The sequence below is a fragment of the Tyto alba genome, unplaced genomic scaffold (assembly GCF_018691265.1).
Source record: "Tyto alba isolate M040663 unplaced genomic scaffold, T.alba_DEE_v4.0 Super-Scaffold_7, whole genome shotgun sequence".
Classification (NCBI taxonomy): Eukaryota; Metazoa; Chordata; class Aves; order Strigiformes; family Tytonidae; genus Tyto; species Tyto alba.
In genome coordinates, this window is record NW_024881328.1 from 19,923,661 (window position 1) to 19,940,612 (window position 16,952).

General features: G+C 35.8%; 1 protein-coding gene across 1 annotated transcript in view; it reads right to left on the reverse strand.

The window, feature by feature from the left end:
• The window catches only part of IFIH1 (interferon induced with helicase C domain 1), a 25,197-nt gene continuing 8,245 nt past the window's right edge, over positions 1-16,952 (reverse strand). Inside the window, exons 5-16 of the mRNA XM_009975487.3 lie at positions 13,447-13,667; positions 12,385-12,595; positions 9,068-9,285; positions 7,429-7,545; positions 6,813-6,936; positions 6,490-6,723; positions 5,514-5,770; positions 3,899-4,048; positions 3,048-3,209; positions 2,527-2,717; positions 999-1,092; positions 1-891 (exon numbers count right to left, since the gene is read on the reverse strand). Of these exons, the coding sequence (XP_009973789.3) occupies positions 709-891; positions 999-1,092; positions 2,527-2,717; positions 3,048-3,209; positions 3,899-4,048; positions 5,514-5,770; positions 6,490-6,723; positions 6,813-6,936; positions 7,429-7,545; positions 9,068-9,285; positions 12,385-12,595; positions 13,447-13,667 (2,162 nt within the window). The 3' untranslated portion in view covers positions 1-708. The remainder of the gene's footprint in view (positions 892-998; positions 1,093-2,526; positions 2,718-3,047; positions 3,210-3,898; positions 4,049-5,513; positions 5,771-6,489; positions 6,724-6,812; positions 6,937-7,428; positions 7,546-9,067; positions 9,286-12,384; positions 12,596-13,446; positions 13,668-16,952) is intronic.

A 16,952-nucleotide genomic window follows, 5' to 3' on the forward strand; every position in this document is an offset into this window, starting at 1 on the left:
TTAATTGTTATAGTGATTTATTAAAAAAATACATACCTCATTATATAGCCAGTTTAACAATCCAATGGAACTAACACACAGAAAGTCACTCAGCGTTGTGCTTCTTGGACATTAAAATAATCAATTTCAAGCCAGGTTAAGGACTTGATTTTTTTGAAGTGTCTTTTAATGGAAACTTAATTTATTTTGTCAAAATGTATGAGCTTATAGCTAAAGATAAGAGGGGAAGAACTCAGTCATAAAAACACTGACGAAGTAACAATTCAGAAAAAACAGCTGATCTGTTCTTCCTCTTTTAAGACACTGTATCTTCGAAAAGATTATAGCAGGAAGAAAAACAGAAAATAAGCAACATGGCACATTTCAAGATGTCTGTCCTATGTTCTGTGCTTGATGACAGGTTACCTAACACACTTTTGACACTGTTGGCACCCCATGATGGACTGTAGTGAGTAGTGACATGGATACACATGACTGCAATGTATTCTGTCATCTTTGTCCCGGAGTACCACTGCAAATCTGAGTGCAGACAGCAGCCATGTGACTTTGTCCTCTTCCTTCCTTGGGTTTTCTTCCTCGTCAAGACAGTTTCCTCATGCCCAGGAGCTTTCACAGGGTTTATGATGCGGCACTCTCTATGCAACACAGAAGCTTCTAATCAGCAAGCAGAGGAAAGTGGAAAAGGGCTTTTATTTTCGTTCTAAGTCCTTAATCTTCATCACTTGAAGGACAATGAGCTGCATAATCAAAACTAGGGAACATGATGGGCAGTTCTCCCCATTTCTTAAAAATATGCTTTGTTGTTTTCTTGTCTTCAAACACAACCACAAAATTCCTAATCTTTAGACAAGGCAGGTCAAGACCTCGGTGAACCATCATATTTCCCCAAGCCTGCAAGTATAAGAAAATTACGTTTCAGATAAAATAGACAAGATCATTAGACAGAAATCAATACAGACAACAACAATATAAAAGTATGAAAATAAGTTGTTCCTCACTTGTCCACAATCTTTACATATAATTTCCCCATTTGTCTGGTAATCGGCATGCTTATCTTGCAATGTCTTATTTTCTCTTGTATGGTAAAGACTTCTGAAAAACAGTCAGACAACGTTCATCAGAACACATTGGTCATTCAGTGCCACATACAGACTTAAACACACAGTGACTACAATTGATGAAGTTGGACATGAAACCTAAAAGGTCATAAACTCTCTGACTGTTGTGCACATTCAGGAGTTGGCAAAAATGCAAGGTCGTATTTCATGCTCCTAAGTAACAGTGAAATACAAGTGTACTCCATGCCTCCTTTCATAGCATTTCAGGAGCTGCATCCTCCCTCACACATCTTAAAGCGGGAGCAGCAGGCTCTCCCTTACAATAAGGTATTGATCTAGCTTGTTTTTGTCAGGTGCCATGGAGCCGTCAAAGAAATGATACCTGAAAGTTAGATGTTTTCTTTTTATTCCCTGTAGTCCAACCTTACCCCTTAACAGAATAATTCGTTTCTGACTATCCAGAGCTGCAGACTATGTGCACATTCTTACATTTTTTACCTTAGGGAGTACTTGATGTTCAGAGTTACTATTAGCCTGTGCAGAGGGGCTATAAGATTTATTACCTTATAGTTTGAATTGACTGATAACATTGTGCTGACAAGACAATTTCACAATAAAAGCAGTTTAATGTTTAGGGCTGCAGTTCAATTTTAATTTTTTCAACATATGTGTACTGATTTCTCATGACTCTTCTAAAAGTCTTTACAAATTTTATCAGTGATGTCTCAAAGAAACGAGAACTTTGGAGAGCAGAAACTTAATAGGATGGTGTCTGTTATATTATTAGCAAAGCATGACTGACCTGTAAGGGACAATACCCATTACAAATGCACTGTAGTAAGAAAATGCAATTGAAGGTGAATTAAAACATTTTCTTGGACTCTTAATTTCCATTATAATTAGGAAGAGAAAGTCACCTCCTGCCATTATGGCACTGAAAAGTTAAACACAGTTTAACATAAATGTTTGCCAAACTGGAATGGCATATATTGCAATGGAGGTAAGAAGGAGCAAGAACACTGGGAGAACTAAAAGGGGTGTGTCACCAGTATGAACATCCTCTAAATGTATAATTGTCAATGTACAGCTCATGGCTAATACGTTGAGTCACTGGTCATAGTCAGACTCTTATCCTGGATCTGTTACTGGGGTAAGTATGTGGGTAACTGGTGTTCAGCTTTGGTTATGGTTACACTGTGGAATACATACCATATTAAATAACAAGTGACCTAGTTAATATTAGCATAGATTCCGTATCTTTTTACAAAGTTTCAAACTCTGGTCACCTTGAAATCAGGGGCAAGAACCAACATTTCCTTCAAACCCATTAACTGTAAACTCCATAGACCCTAGGACTTGACAATATTGGAATAACCTTTTTTTTGCTGAGAGGGTTACAGGCCCCGTACAGCCCTACTGAAAAGAAAATCTGTTTCTGCCCGAGATGAAGTAGTTCATAAACACTTACTGGAAATCTTTTTTCACACTGACATGATGCATGTTTTCAATAACTTGTATGTCTTCTCCAGAACATATTAGCTTGTGGCAATTTTTGCATAGGAATGTTATCAGTGAAGGATTTTTCTTGTATGTCTTGCGTTGATCTCTCTTCACCTTCATCTGTTTTTCCACTATACTTTGCAACTGGAAATTATGAATCTGGAAACAGATCAGTAAGAGCACTGCAACATTCTGGTGGAATGAGAGTAATAGTTTTCTTTTTCCGTTATTTTACTGAGTTCACTGACAACATGACTTCTAGTCAATTTTCCCAACTTGTACGTTTCCCCCCTTACCAATAGAAAAGCAGACTTTCTAAAGGCCCCAAAAGCATAGATTATAAAACAAATATTGGCAGAAGGATTCAAGGCCATATGTAGTAACTAATATATTTTAAGTTTTCCTACCCTAAGTACATTTCAAATAGAAAGTACTTTTCACGACAAATCAGCTGTCATCAAAGGGAAAGTACAGAGTTGCAGTAAATACCTTATATAAATATTCTTCCTGTGGCATTTTCTGAACACGTTGAATGGCCTTATACATCATTTTCTCACGGAAAATATTAACATCTTCACGTTCAACAGCTCCTGAGCCACTCGAAGCCACGAGTGCATAGGTGCTCTCATCAGCCCGAGCTCGACCACGAGCCTACAATTTGCAAGGAACACAATATAAACAGCACTATGTTCCCTTCAACACCTCACAACATTTTTTCCTAGTTTTGTAATGGAAGACAAGTACTGTTCCCTACACCATGTCCCCACAGAGCGTTTTTTTCCACTTAACTCAGACAGATGAACAATCAGTGAATAATATACACTGGTTCTACATTATCATCAAAGATACCTGTGAAAATAGCACTTAGGAGATTTGTGATTAGCACAACATTTTGCCAAGCAAAAACTGTATTTTGTCACCAAAAAATAAGCGTGCATTTAAATATTAAATACATAAATATTTGTGTTCACAAATTAAGTGAGAAGATGGACAAAGTGGCATTCTGATACAAGATTACCTCTTTTTAGCTGTTGGTAGTACAAATGTATTTTATATCAACCAGTCTGCTGATCATATTCACATACCTTTTCTGTTAAAAGAGCTTACTGTTTGTGTAGAGCTTTAAATGGATGTTACAGCATTATACATGGAGGTAAATTTTATATTGCATGCAAACTGAGGATGGCAACTGGAAATCAACCTTGTTGCAATAGCATTTTCTCCTTTAGCATGCAACTATTCAGAATTATCTTCAAACCCCAGGTATATGATTCACCATTTGCATATTTCAAACAGAAAAGCATTTTTAAAAATAAGTTACGTATGCAGTAAACTCATACCTGCAACATAGCAATTTCATTGGTGACAAGGCCATAGCGAATAACAATGTTGCACTCTTTGATGTCTAGGCCTTCCTCAGCTACAGTAGTAGCAATAAGTAAATTTACATTTCCACCTCGGAATTTATCAATAACTTCCCTTTGCTCATTCTGTAAATTAAAGAAAAAAAGAAAAAGAAAAAAAAAAAGAAAAAACCCAGTGTATTCACTTCCAGTATTAGTTTCTGTTATGTCATCAGTTCCTTCTAATTAGGAAGCTTAAGGAATTACAGTCCAATCATTTCAGAGTGGAGTGCCAAACATCAAGTTGCTTCAACAACTGCATTTAATCATCTTGCAAAATCACAAACAAGGAGTCCCTGTTGAATATAATAGGTGTTCAGCACCTTTTTCAAGGAAGGAGGGAGGAGAAGACAATCTTTTTAAGGTAACTGAGCTTGGAATTTTGTAGCCCATTTCACAGGCATTAGGACTTTTAATAATATAGTTGTTCTATCATTTTCAGATACTTTACGTAGTTATTCAGAGGTTCTGGATTTCTACCACTTCAGTAATTTCAGCTTGTAGTGCCCTACAAAGTCATGTTCCAAAGCACTTACAATTTCACATAATAAATGGGAACCATAATTTTGGTGATCTGAGGAGTACCAAAAGCACAACAGTGATGTACTTAAAAATTAAAGCATCTAAAACAAGGACTTCTGAATTAGCTGGATATTTCAAACAAGCTTGAGCAGAGGGACAAAAGCTTCATATTTGCTACATTCAGTTTCAAAATGTAGAGGCTATTGTTTTGATTGTGCAATGTGGTACACAGATTAAATACTAAATTTTCGTAGAAAATAAGTAACTTTTTGAGAGGAAAATTGCTAACTTTTTTTTGAAACTGAGAACAGCTGAAGGAAATGGACTCTGCCCAGCAGTAAGCCACACCATTTTTGCTTAAATGCTGAAGTGGCAATTTTGTGAGGAGTAAAAAGCAGAACAGAAGAGAGGTTTTAGGATACTGAAGTACTTTGTTTTGAAAATGTTTAATTTGGACGTCTAAATCATCGGAAAGATGTTGTGTATGAAGTCAACACAATGGTATGAGACTGACTGCTGAGTGATTGATTGTGATATTTTCATTGCAAATTTTGGCAAATTCTCTTTCAATGATTATGCGTCAGTGTGAAGCATGCATATAAAGTGGTATAAGTTGATTAAGCAATGATATCAGAAGACAGGCATAATCAACACTGTAATTTTATTTTTCAATTCAGTAACTAAAATGTAATTTGAATTACTGTTGTCTTGATAAGTATAAACTCATTTAACTACCATAATTTTGCTATTGCCATTTTGTTCACTTTTTCTTCCTATGCTTTACTACAACTTGTGTCCCTTTTGACTATATACTCCTCCAGGAAATGGCTGCCTGTTACTCCTATTGCCATAGAGTCCAAAACCAAAAAAGCTTGTTTCCTGTGGAAATACAATTATTCTGACACTGTTATTCATCTATCCTGCAGCATATGAAGGGGCTCCGAACTTCAGTCTGTTGTTCTAGTACGAAAACAAGCTGTTTTCTCAAATAATATACAAGATCTTAATGCTGTAGCGCATAGTTCTGTACCTGAGTCATGGGTTTAATTTCACTGTTATGGCCAGCACCAATGAGATAATGGGCCTTAATTCCCACTTCTTCAAATTTTGGGTTATCTTTAATCCACTGGAATAGAGCAAAGGCACTTAGCCGAGTCTTTGTGAAAATAATTCCTCTAGGTTCTTCAGTCTTCGTGAACTCCTCCATTAATGTGTTTCGCAACTGTATTAACTTCTCATTTTCATATTCTGGCTTTCTAGCCAACTCTTTCAGCTGTTTCTTTTTTGCTTTAAAAATAGCAGATGTAAATTAAAAAAGTAACCATGTAAAATAACAGCTCTAGAAAAAAAACAAATCAAAGAACAGCTTTCTATATAATTCTCCCAGCACAGCTAATTCACATCCAGTTTGAAGAGCTGTGGCATACCAATTATTTTTCAAGTGAGTTTACATTCATTAAAAACACATTAATCAATCAAAATAAATCACCATTAACTTTTTAACATACACTTTGCCTGTATTTCATGGTGAGAATAAGCAAAAGAAAAAAACTCTGTCTACACACCAGATGTGTGACAGAATTAAGTGCACTGTATGAAAGAGCTAAATCACAGCTGATAATATTTGCAAAACAGTTTTAAAGTAACGGAAGAAGTCTTACAAGGAGAAACAGATTAATATGCACAGCCCTCAGAGCTGATAATGTTTTTATAAATTCAGACATAATTTGTCCTTGGGACATTCATTAAGTAGGAATCCTCACTAGAGACATGCAATGTAATAGACATCAGGATGGGCACAATGTCATCAGCATTGCAGCTTTTAAATACATTTCGGCACGCACAGTGAAACGTGAATGAATTGGCTCTTTCTACAGCTACTACTGACCATGATCAGGGAGGATTCCTCACGTGTTTTCATTTTTTAAATAACTTCTAGTATTTAGAAGCCTACACCATTGTCAGATGTCGGGTTATTATTGTGTCACAATATATTTCAAACTTACCATGAAATAAACCTATTAGAAATTCATCCGTTTCATCCTGTTTTGATACTACTGGTTCATCATCATCATCATCATCACTCCTTACTGTCTTCTTACTTTTCTCCTCCTTATAAAAGTTATTTAGGTGATTGTATGCATCCACCATTCGGATGGTGTCATTTATCTGGAGAGCATCATTGTATTTCTTCAAGTGTTCCGCACAGACACGTTCCTTGCGTTTTTCTTCTTTTGCAGCTAAAAGTGAACAAAAAGTACAAAACCATGCCTGTGTATAGAATGACCCAAAGAAATCCAAAGCTGGGATATTTTTGCTATGCAGTTACCTTTCCTCTCTTCTCTAATCACCCACTGTTCATATGGCTGAGTTCCAAACTCAGATTTTGGATGAAGCTGGCAATAGTTTTGAATGTCTGTCATGATCTCAGTAATTCTCTCTCTAAATGGATCCTAGAAATAAATTGATTACCAAAGTAAGCAAGCATCTTCTGGCAACAAAAGCATTGGCTAGTACCACACTGAACAATTTTTTAAAACATTAAGCCCTAAATTAAAAAACAAGCAAAGTTGCTAAGTGCATTTAGAGTTATGGAAATAAAAAGTTCAGAATATTACAAATATTACACTGTGAACTATTTTTTTAGTGAATACAATGTTACTTCAATGAAAACATTTCAACTGTGGTTCAGAAGGTCTTTTGACCGAATACCTCAAAAATATATCTCACATAAGTAAAAAATTAGTTCTATTTGATTTTACTGATACTTTTCCATACAGAGGAAGGCAGCATATAAACACACACATATTCAAATTAGCACTATGTATCACAATAAATCTATAGAAAAAGAGCATTAGCCAAAAGTTTTTGATACCATACAACACACTTTTAAAGGGCAATATAACTTTAACACTGATTTTGAAACACTGTTTGAAAAAACATACCATTCTCTTGTCATCTGCAATCACAGTCTTCTTATATGGTTCCTTCACCTGATTCTTCAACTGGGAGGCATGCTCTTCAACAGTCATGATTCTACATGCATCAAGATTGGCACAGATCTGGGAGAAAACAAAATGTTATTTCTTTTAACATTTAATGAGTTATTCCACATGCAAATTGAATTAATGCAACAGAGCTTCTCATTTAGATATTGGGTTTTATATAACTTTATTTTCTTCCTACAAAAATTGGATACAGCATATGAAAGGCCAAGTCTCTGAAAACCATTTGAGATAAACTGAACATGTTAACTTTTAGGCCAGAAGTGATCCTTGCACACAGGAAAAAACTTGTATATCAGGGTGCAAAATAGATATTTTGAAAAGGAAAATACACCCTCAATACTTTGGAAAAGTAGATTTTGAAGTACAAAACAAGTAAACAGATATAGTGATGAAATAGAAAAAAGGAAGATAAATGTTAGGGCATAATTATAAAAGTAAGAGCTGTTCATGAGACTAGAAAATAATTTGAAATTATCTTTCTTGGAGCATGAAGAGATAGAGAAAAATTCTGTGCTAATAACTGATCTGGACTTTTCCACTTCTGATCTCTTCCAAGAAGAGATTATGGACATTTCTGTCACTAAGTCTAAAGTAGTAAGGGGCAACCTTCAAATTTTTATGAGCAAACAGCAAAGAAAGGCTGGCAGGCAACCTTTTTACTATCTTCAGAAATAGTTATCTATTTGAGCTTGCATATTTGGATTATGTTTCTTTAATTACAAAACCCAGCATCCTATCATTAGGATTTCAGAGCTGATGAAAAGGAATTCTCTTTTTCCATTGCCACAAAGTTTTTGTCTCAAAATACCTTGTAATTCTATATACTTCAGTATAGCATAAAAGCTTCTTGCAGGCCTCACCTATTCAGTATCACGTTCTGTTCTTGTGCAATTTGCTGGTCACTTTTCGCTGGAGGACTGGGCTAAATTCTACTTTTGTATTACTAAAATAAATCCATTAAATTTCGAGTAAAATTGATGTTTGTTTTTTTTGAGTAGAGAATTTAACCAATTATCTCCACTCAGGTCTTTATGCAATATTCCCCTCTGAATGAGTAACTAACTGCTGTAAAAAACCCCCATTTGTATGCTACCTGTATGTCACAAGTGGCTTCGGTTTGTTTAAGTATTCAACTTTTTCACTTTCTTGGATCCAAACAAAAGCCCTGCTTAGTCACTCTAAAAATACAGATATAAAATACTGTGATCTCTTTGGGATTTAGGAATACACAGTAAATTCTAATCCATCAATGGAAAAGTAAGATTTTTATTAACTATAAAGCCTCGCTATTTTGTGGATTTCTTGCCTCTGATCTTGAGAACTTTTTTTCAAGTGAGGCAATCTTTTTACTTCTCTTTTCAGTAATCCTGCTTCACTGTAAAGTAATATTTATTTGTACAGGGATTTCCAGTAATTTGTAGTGGGTCAATTTGTTGAATGGCTGTGAGCTGATTTTTTTCATGTACACATGAAAAAACTAAATCAGATTATACTTGGAGCCTAACACTGTCTTTAGAAGTTTTACTTGAACAAGACAATATCCCTTTGATGGTATGCAAGTGTGAGGACTATTTACTTTTAGAATATGTTCTTCAGCTTTTAAGTGGGATGTTGCACCTCCTACACCAGGTGAGGCCGTAAGTCCCAGAATCTGAGGCTGTGGGATCAGTGGCTTGTTTTCTTTTGCCAACTTCCTGTTCTTCATCTTTTCTTTTAAGTAACGTCGCATTATATTGTTGTAGACACCTTCCTTCTGAGTGTGATGACATTCATCGATTATGATGAGTGAAAAATCTGAAAACCAAAGAAAGAACTCATAAAATGATTAATTTTCTTTCAAATGTAGAATTTGTGTGCCTAAATCTTCTCACCTGTAAGGACACTGTTGAAGAGAAGCCGTCAGTTTGTTTGAACCCTAACATATTAGGAAGTGTGTAGTGCTGGAGGAAGGCGTGGATGGAAGCTGTATATATTTAATGGACTTTGGAATCTTTGTTGCAGTCTTGATGTGTCAAGGTGTTTTACATATCATGTAATGTAAAAAACTTTTCTATTTTTGCAAAACCAATCTGATGGTATAAAGGATTTCAGAGATATATTTTTAATAACCAGTGGTAAGAACATATAATAGTTTAACTCAATCCTATCTTTTATATCCATAACTGCATCTGACAAACTATATACTGTTTGTTTATAAGAAGATACATGTCAGAAGCCTTTCAGACATTCTAGAAAGGCCTGTACTGATCAAAATATTCTTCAATTTTATAGCAACACAGAGATTTCCTCCCTATTCCTGTCCAATTAAAAAATTTCTGTTACTTTATGGATGTGTCATTGGAAAGAACAAACAGATGGTGGGAGTGCTACCAACCATCTCTCTTTTGTAGCGGAGGAAGCTGATGAAGATTCAGACAGGTAATATATGCTTTTTAGTCAGATCATATTTACATGCAGCAAGTAAAGTACTACACAATAAGAAAAATTAAGATTATTTTTTGTCTGTTTTAAATTTCTCACAAACATAGAAGACATCTCTTTAATCTATCTGCATAACCAGCCAGTGCCATATATTTCAAGGTTCTGATTTGAAAGACTCATGAATATTTCTCTGTTTCTCTAAAAGCAAAACTGGTTTATGGAGCTCCCACTTTTCCTGTGGGTGGCAAATAACTCTCTAATTCGACATTGTTTCCTATGATTTGATGAATGTGGAAATGACTGTAAAGCAGATCACTGAAATGATCAGGGTTTGTTTTTTTTTTTTTTAAATCCAGACAATTTCCATGGTCTTGTTTACACACTAGTGTGCTCAAATTGTTACATGGCTACAAATGAGTTTGCAACACGTAGCAACAGAAGCTGGAAACTAATGGGAGCTGTAACATTCTCAGTTGTCCTTTCTTCTGCAGAAAGTATCATGTTTGTTTTTGAAGTATCACTTTGTTTTTGAAGAACCTAAAGAAACATGGAGACTGAACAATAGAAATTTTATTTAAAGGCTAAACCAAAGACTACCACTGGGAAAGCAAATTGTAGCTCCGTGTAACCAGGGAAATCTGATTGTCTTCACACAAGTAGTTCAGGAAGCCAGTCTGGAGTGGTATGGTTTCAAACCTAAATTTCTATTTATTTCTAAGATTTCTACATATTGCAAGACTTCAGAAGCAGTACTGGCAGTTTCTCAGCTATTTTACCAACATGAAATTACTGTCTTTGATTTTGACCATCATGTCTGTAATGCATATTCCTATTATTACTCAGGAAGAACCTAACCCACCAGAAGAGATGTTCTTCTACTAAGAAAGTGATACAGAGCTTTTTGAAAGTCTATGCAGTGACTTCTGCCCTTGGTAAAGAGGGTAAACATTTGGTAAAGTGCAATTAAGAGAGTCCCCCTCCATTTAACTGAGGCTGGAATTCCAAGTTACATGTAATGCAGACCTCTGTGGAAACAGATGAAAAAAGTATGAACAGAAATTATGAATAAAAAAAATTGTAACTGGTTTATGTAAATGTAACTGGTTATTGTAAATGGCTTATATAGGCTGCAAGTTAACTGGGTCATAGCCATAAAAATGAAGCTGGCTCTGTTCAGGCTTCCTTGGCTTTCGTCCAGCTGAACTTACTAGCACAGGTGTAACAGCAAGGAAACACAGCCCTATTTGCAGGGCCACCTCAGTTCTAGAAAAAATATAGCTCCTTATGAAGGAATCTTCGCAAGGTGTAAAACCCATTCAAAAAACCCCACTTCATTACACAAGCTGGCTGGGACTCAACTCAATTCTAATCAGGTCAGCAACTCCTGTAGAAATGTTCAGATGCCTCAATATGGCATTCCCAAATGATTCAGATTTGGGAAGGTTTATTAACCTAGATGCAGTGGAAAGGAAATAAGAAAATCTCTGGTACTCTGCCTAGGTTAATAAAAAGGCATTCTGAAGGAAGGGAGGCAATTCTGAGGTACCCAAGAGGCTCTGCAGGAGTTAGTTTGGATCAAGCAGTAATCCAGTCAGCACTAGACACTGATAGGCACAGACTGACCCCTCAGGTTTCTCTGCTGTCTCTGTAACACCCAGACAAGTACTTCTTTTATCTCAGATCCATTATTTTGAATATCATAGCTCCTCCCTCAGCCACATCCTGCCCCATCTAAAAAAAGGAGGTGACTGGATGCAGACAGAGGGAGACGTTAACATCTCAGAGAGGAGGGTCACTGTAGCCCAAATCCTGAAGCTGAAGTCAGGGGCTGTTCCATTATTTGAAGGTCACTGGCAGATAATACCATTTGCTTTCTGATCTCCCATAGATATGTGCCACTTTAGTATTCTCGGCAAACTATTTTACCTCATCTCATCTTGTATCTTTTGTTTTCTTCAACTTCCTTCATCTGTTGTAAGAGGCCATTATATCTGCCAAACTCAACTGTATCTCAGTACGTTAGCAAAAAGAGGAGTGTGAAGAACACAACCTTTATAACAAACTGGCGTTTATCTTGTGTTCTACTGTACCTCTCAAACAACTGACTACATTTGAATTTTTATAATTTTTTTCTCATCCTGCTTATGGCTTCTATGTGATATAACTCAATGCTCTACCAAGCTTGGAAAGCGGAACCAGTACGGCTGCATTTCCACAAAATTGTGCTTGAGCTAGATAAAAGAGGAAGCATAACAAATATTTAGTACAAATGAACTGTAAGATTATAATTTGGCTTGAAAAAATTGCACACTTATTAACTAAGAGCTGTTTTTAACTCTCAGCTTGTATTTAGAAAACCAGTCAACTGAAAAAATATTAACTACTGAATGTGGCACACTTTTACTCTGCAATTTTCCAGAATAGAGAGACACTTTTAATACTTCTGTGAAACTTTCAGAATTAAAAACTTGCCTGATAAGTGGACACCTTCTTCATCTTCTTTGTCTGCATTTAACAGTGAATTCTCAAGGATCTGTGCTGTACTGATGATGACATCATTTCTTCTGACAACTTCAGGAAATGAAATTTTCAGCTGAGAATCACCACTTAAACCAATAACCTGATACCAGTGCTTCAGGAATGGATTAAACTCTTTTCGTAAATGCTGTTCCACCAATGGTACCTGAATAAAAGTTCCCAAAGGATTTAAGTCACGGCATATGGAGTATTAAAAATACATGACCGTTTGCCAGAAATGTTGTTAGGTGAACATACAATTTGTGCAAAATATACTTTTTTAAGAAAGCAAACATCCCCTTATTCACTGCAAGGTAGGATTAACCCCCAACAAACACAGAAAAATAAACCAGGCACAAAAAACCCCCAAATCAACCCCTCCCATCCAACTCTTCCTATGAAACCTTTTTGTCCCAAGAACTTTGGCTTAACTGTGCCTTAGAAAGAACAAACAAACCATGCATGCTCTGGCTCTTTAACTGAGCTTATAACATGCTATCAATTTTATTCTTATTAGAGGATATAGGTATCTTTTATTTTAATAAAATTCTTCAATGTATTTCTATATTTTAATGTTGGAATAGAAGATTATTTTATATGTGCTAAATTTAACTGTAAAGATCACAGCAATTATGAGAAAATCTGACAGAATATTTCCTGACCACTGTGACACTTATTAGGTTATCTTCATTACCAAATCCAAACATAGATTGTGAAAAATATTTTTATTTTTTAAAATATGATTTTAGTTCTATTCTTTCTAACATGAAATTGTTCTTTTTCCACTAATGTGGTTACTAGGCCACATCTAAATTTGCACTTACACTGGGGTAAACTAAAATCATTCATGCATGCACCATGATGATGATGCAATGCCGATAACAGTCTAAAGCTGTATGCCTTTAAACATAGCCACATCTAGAGAATCTGAAAAACATGTTTACATTCATTTTAGAAGTTCTAGATCAGTAGTGCATGAGGTTTGCATACTAATTTTTTAAAAATGGACTAGCATACCTTATTAACAAGTACTATAACTTTTCCAGGCTCTGATGCTCTTTTCTTCTTATCCAAGTGATCTTTGGTAATGTAAACAGCCACTCTGGTTTTACCACTGCCTGTAGGGAGACATATGATAATATTCTCCCCATTCAGTGCGGGCTTTGCAACTTCCATCTGGTAATCTCTCAGGATCAGATCTGGCTCAGGTGAAGCTCTGCTCTCCTCTTCTTCTTCATCTAAGGGTACAAAGAAATACAAGTATCAAACAGGAGGCACAGAACATTTGTCAGACTACTGAACAAATGTCAAAGGGAAAAATATTAATTATTAGAAACATCTTCTGAATAAATAGAAACAGCGCATATTAACAGAGACAATGCTACTCTGTAGACCTGTGCAACTAGATCAGAACTGCTTACATCCAGTCGCCAACCAGGGTAGGTGGAATAAGCCACAGTATGTCTTCACTCATCTGTGCTGATATGGCTATTATTACATATGAATTCGAATGATACAGTTCCGCAGCACTGGAACCAACAAAGGCTGTGTTCAGAGCTGCAGCATTTATAATCTAGCCAATCTTATGTGACATTCTCTTTCATCAGTACTCAAATTTATTTGGTTGCAAGTGAGTTACCTTTTTAAGTACTTCCCAGAGGACGAAAAAAGATAGAGCCATAGAAAGAAAAAGAGATAGGGACCACTTAAAAAATGATGAAGGGGGTTATAAAGATCAAATAAATAAGAAAATTCAATTGCCCATATAAGATAGAGCTAACTGCAGAATGTATCACACCTATTCATGGTAGACTCTGCTGCTTTCAGACTGACTCATACATAATGCAGTCGGGCTGTTCACTAAAAAGCCATATAGATTCGCCATTTGAAGGCCAAAACCTTTCATCTATCATATAAAATGCAATAGCAGAGAGTTCAGATCTATGGCTCACAGGTGAAACAAACAATGTTCAAAAGTTAAAAGTGGAAAAATGCTGTTGCATTGTTTCAGGCAGTAAGAAAAGCATATCAAGCCTCGAGTTTACATATATTTAAGAAGTCAAAAATTACGTGTATTAATATCAGAAGGATTTATTTCAATGGAGTTTTGGACTTTTTTTTTTTTCCCTACAGACATGCTTAAATCACCTTCCAAGCATTAACTGTCCTTAGTGAAGAAAAGGTACAAATTTATTCTACTCGACTAAAAATGAGGGAAAATAGAGTTTTATTTCCTGATGATATCATTAAATGAAGAATCATGAGGATTTTATTATCAGTGATACATTACACACAAAATAAGTGTATTTTTCTAGTATCCCTGATTCCATTAAATAAAATTAAACTAACAAAAAGTAATGAAGCTTGATAAAATACTGCTGATGGAAACATCTGAATGCCATTCTTAAGTGTTTTTTGCTTGTTTTGTCTTTTAGTGTGAGTGCAGTACTACCTGGAACACAGGGAAATTCACACCAGAGAGTACTTGTGGTTACTTATCTGACTTCTACTACTCCCTTTTGAGGAAGAACATTGTTTGCTTTCTGGTTGGCTAAATTCAATAGTTCAATCGTATTGAAACTAGCACTTTATCACCCATCTGTTTGGTTAAATTTCAGTTCCTTAACATCCTCAATTAACTGTCCAGGCCTAAAAAATATTTAACTTGGCTCTCTCCTAGCTTCCTCAGCCTCTGTTTAGACAAAGGCTAATACAGGAATCTTTTCACAGGATGTGATTCCATTAAAGAATTTTTGTCGTGCACAGTATGACTTTAGGGAAGTTGTCTGCCTTCATACAAGGTTCATATGAATTGCTGGTCTGGGCTAAAAAAACCCATGATAATTATTCTTCTATTGTCCTAATTCCACCATTTTTCTTAAATGTAAAGCGATCCTTGCATAGAAAACTGTGACTAAATCCACATGGTTCTTTGCATTAAAATCCAAATCATGTCAGTGCATTAAGACACGATCTGAACATCTCTATTAATACAACAGCCTTACTGCAAAATTTCAAATTATAAAATCCATAAATATCACGCAGTCCATCTGCATCTCCTTTGCTTTTTTTCTCATAGTTGCTTTCACTGAGTTCACCAGGCATAACTAAAAAGCATGGAATGATTTTTAAAACATTTTAACTAGTTGTTTTTAAAGGTCACATGTAAACAGATCATACAGCAAGTAAACATTGGAAAGAGTCTATTCTGCATTCTTCACATAACTGTAGTAATTTTTTTTCTTTTTTTGCTGGACTGCAGGACATAGCCAATGCCCAATTTACTTAATGGGAGATTTTTCAGAAACCTTAAAGTATCAGGACATACATATATAAGTGCTACCACATACCAGTAGCCTGTATCAGCCTGACCAACTGATGCAGTGTAACTGTCCCCAGAACAGAGAAGTTTCTGTGCACAGACATTTCATGTGACACAGTGAGGAAAAAAATACAATGTGATTGATGAGTCACCTCAGCTGATGCAGAAGGGCAAAGTATATTCTTCAGAGTTAGCAATACATAGACTAAAATCCTAGCTATAGAGTAGCAATGTAGATCTGAGATGTCCTGAATTTTCTGTGTACTTACAAAATACATGGATTTTAATATTTCAAAAGCTTGAAACTATTTTAAAAGCATTTATAGTAAACACTTTGTGGGCATATGATATATAACATTTACATTGACTTTACTGATTTAATACTAGCTTCACTAGGTAGACCTGGCCTGAAAGGTACCCCGATTGTTTCTAGCTCTCGTACAAGACACAGTCCCAGCACAAACTTTATAAAGGCTAGATTCTAAAAGGTAACTGGTTTCTCTTGAATTTTGTGTAGGCAAACACAAGCTGTTCACCATGCTGGACAGCTGCAAATTTGTTCTGCCCAATGTCTAAGATTAAAAAAAAAAAAGAAGAAAAGAAAATTGGGATGTGTTTTACAACAGCAGTGTTCAATTGGGCTCAGAGTATATACATAGCAAGTTCATATCTGTCTGCTAAGTATTATGTAAACACAGTCCAATATTTAGTTTAAAACTATATTTAGAACTTGCACATATGTTTAAATGTGAGATTTGCAAAGGTCTTCAGATAGTAACCTCCACTGATTAGGTTGCTTTTACAAATAGATCTAGTAAATTAGGTCCAAAGTGGACCTTCATTACTGTTCTGCAGGTACCTTGGAAATGCTTCTCCTCAGCCTTGGATGGCTCTAAAGCATGTCCCTCTCACTCCATGCAGGGGCCAGGCACAATTTAGCTCCTCTCTGAGAGCAAAAGAAGCACATATATATGGCAGCATTATAAATATCTGTACAGGTGACTGCACGATGGCTTCTGGAAGTCCCTTCCACCCTATGTGATTCTATCATTCTGCGTCACTGACCATCTTGTATGATGACAATGTCTAGAGGCCTGTTCAGATGATCTCAGTAAATAAACACTTTTGAAGCTGAAACTTAACTCCAGACCCATAAAAATGGCATCTGTTCTCCAACAAAATAAGAGGAAGTCTGGCATCT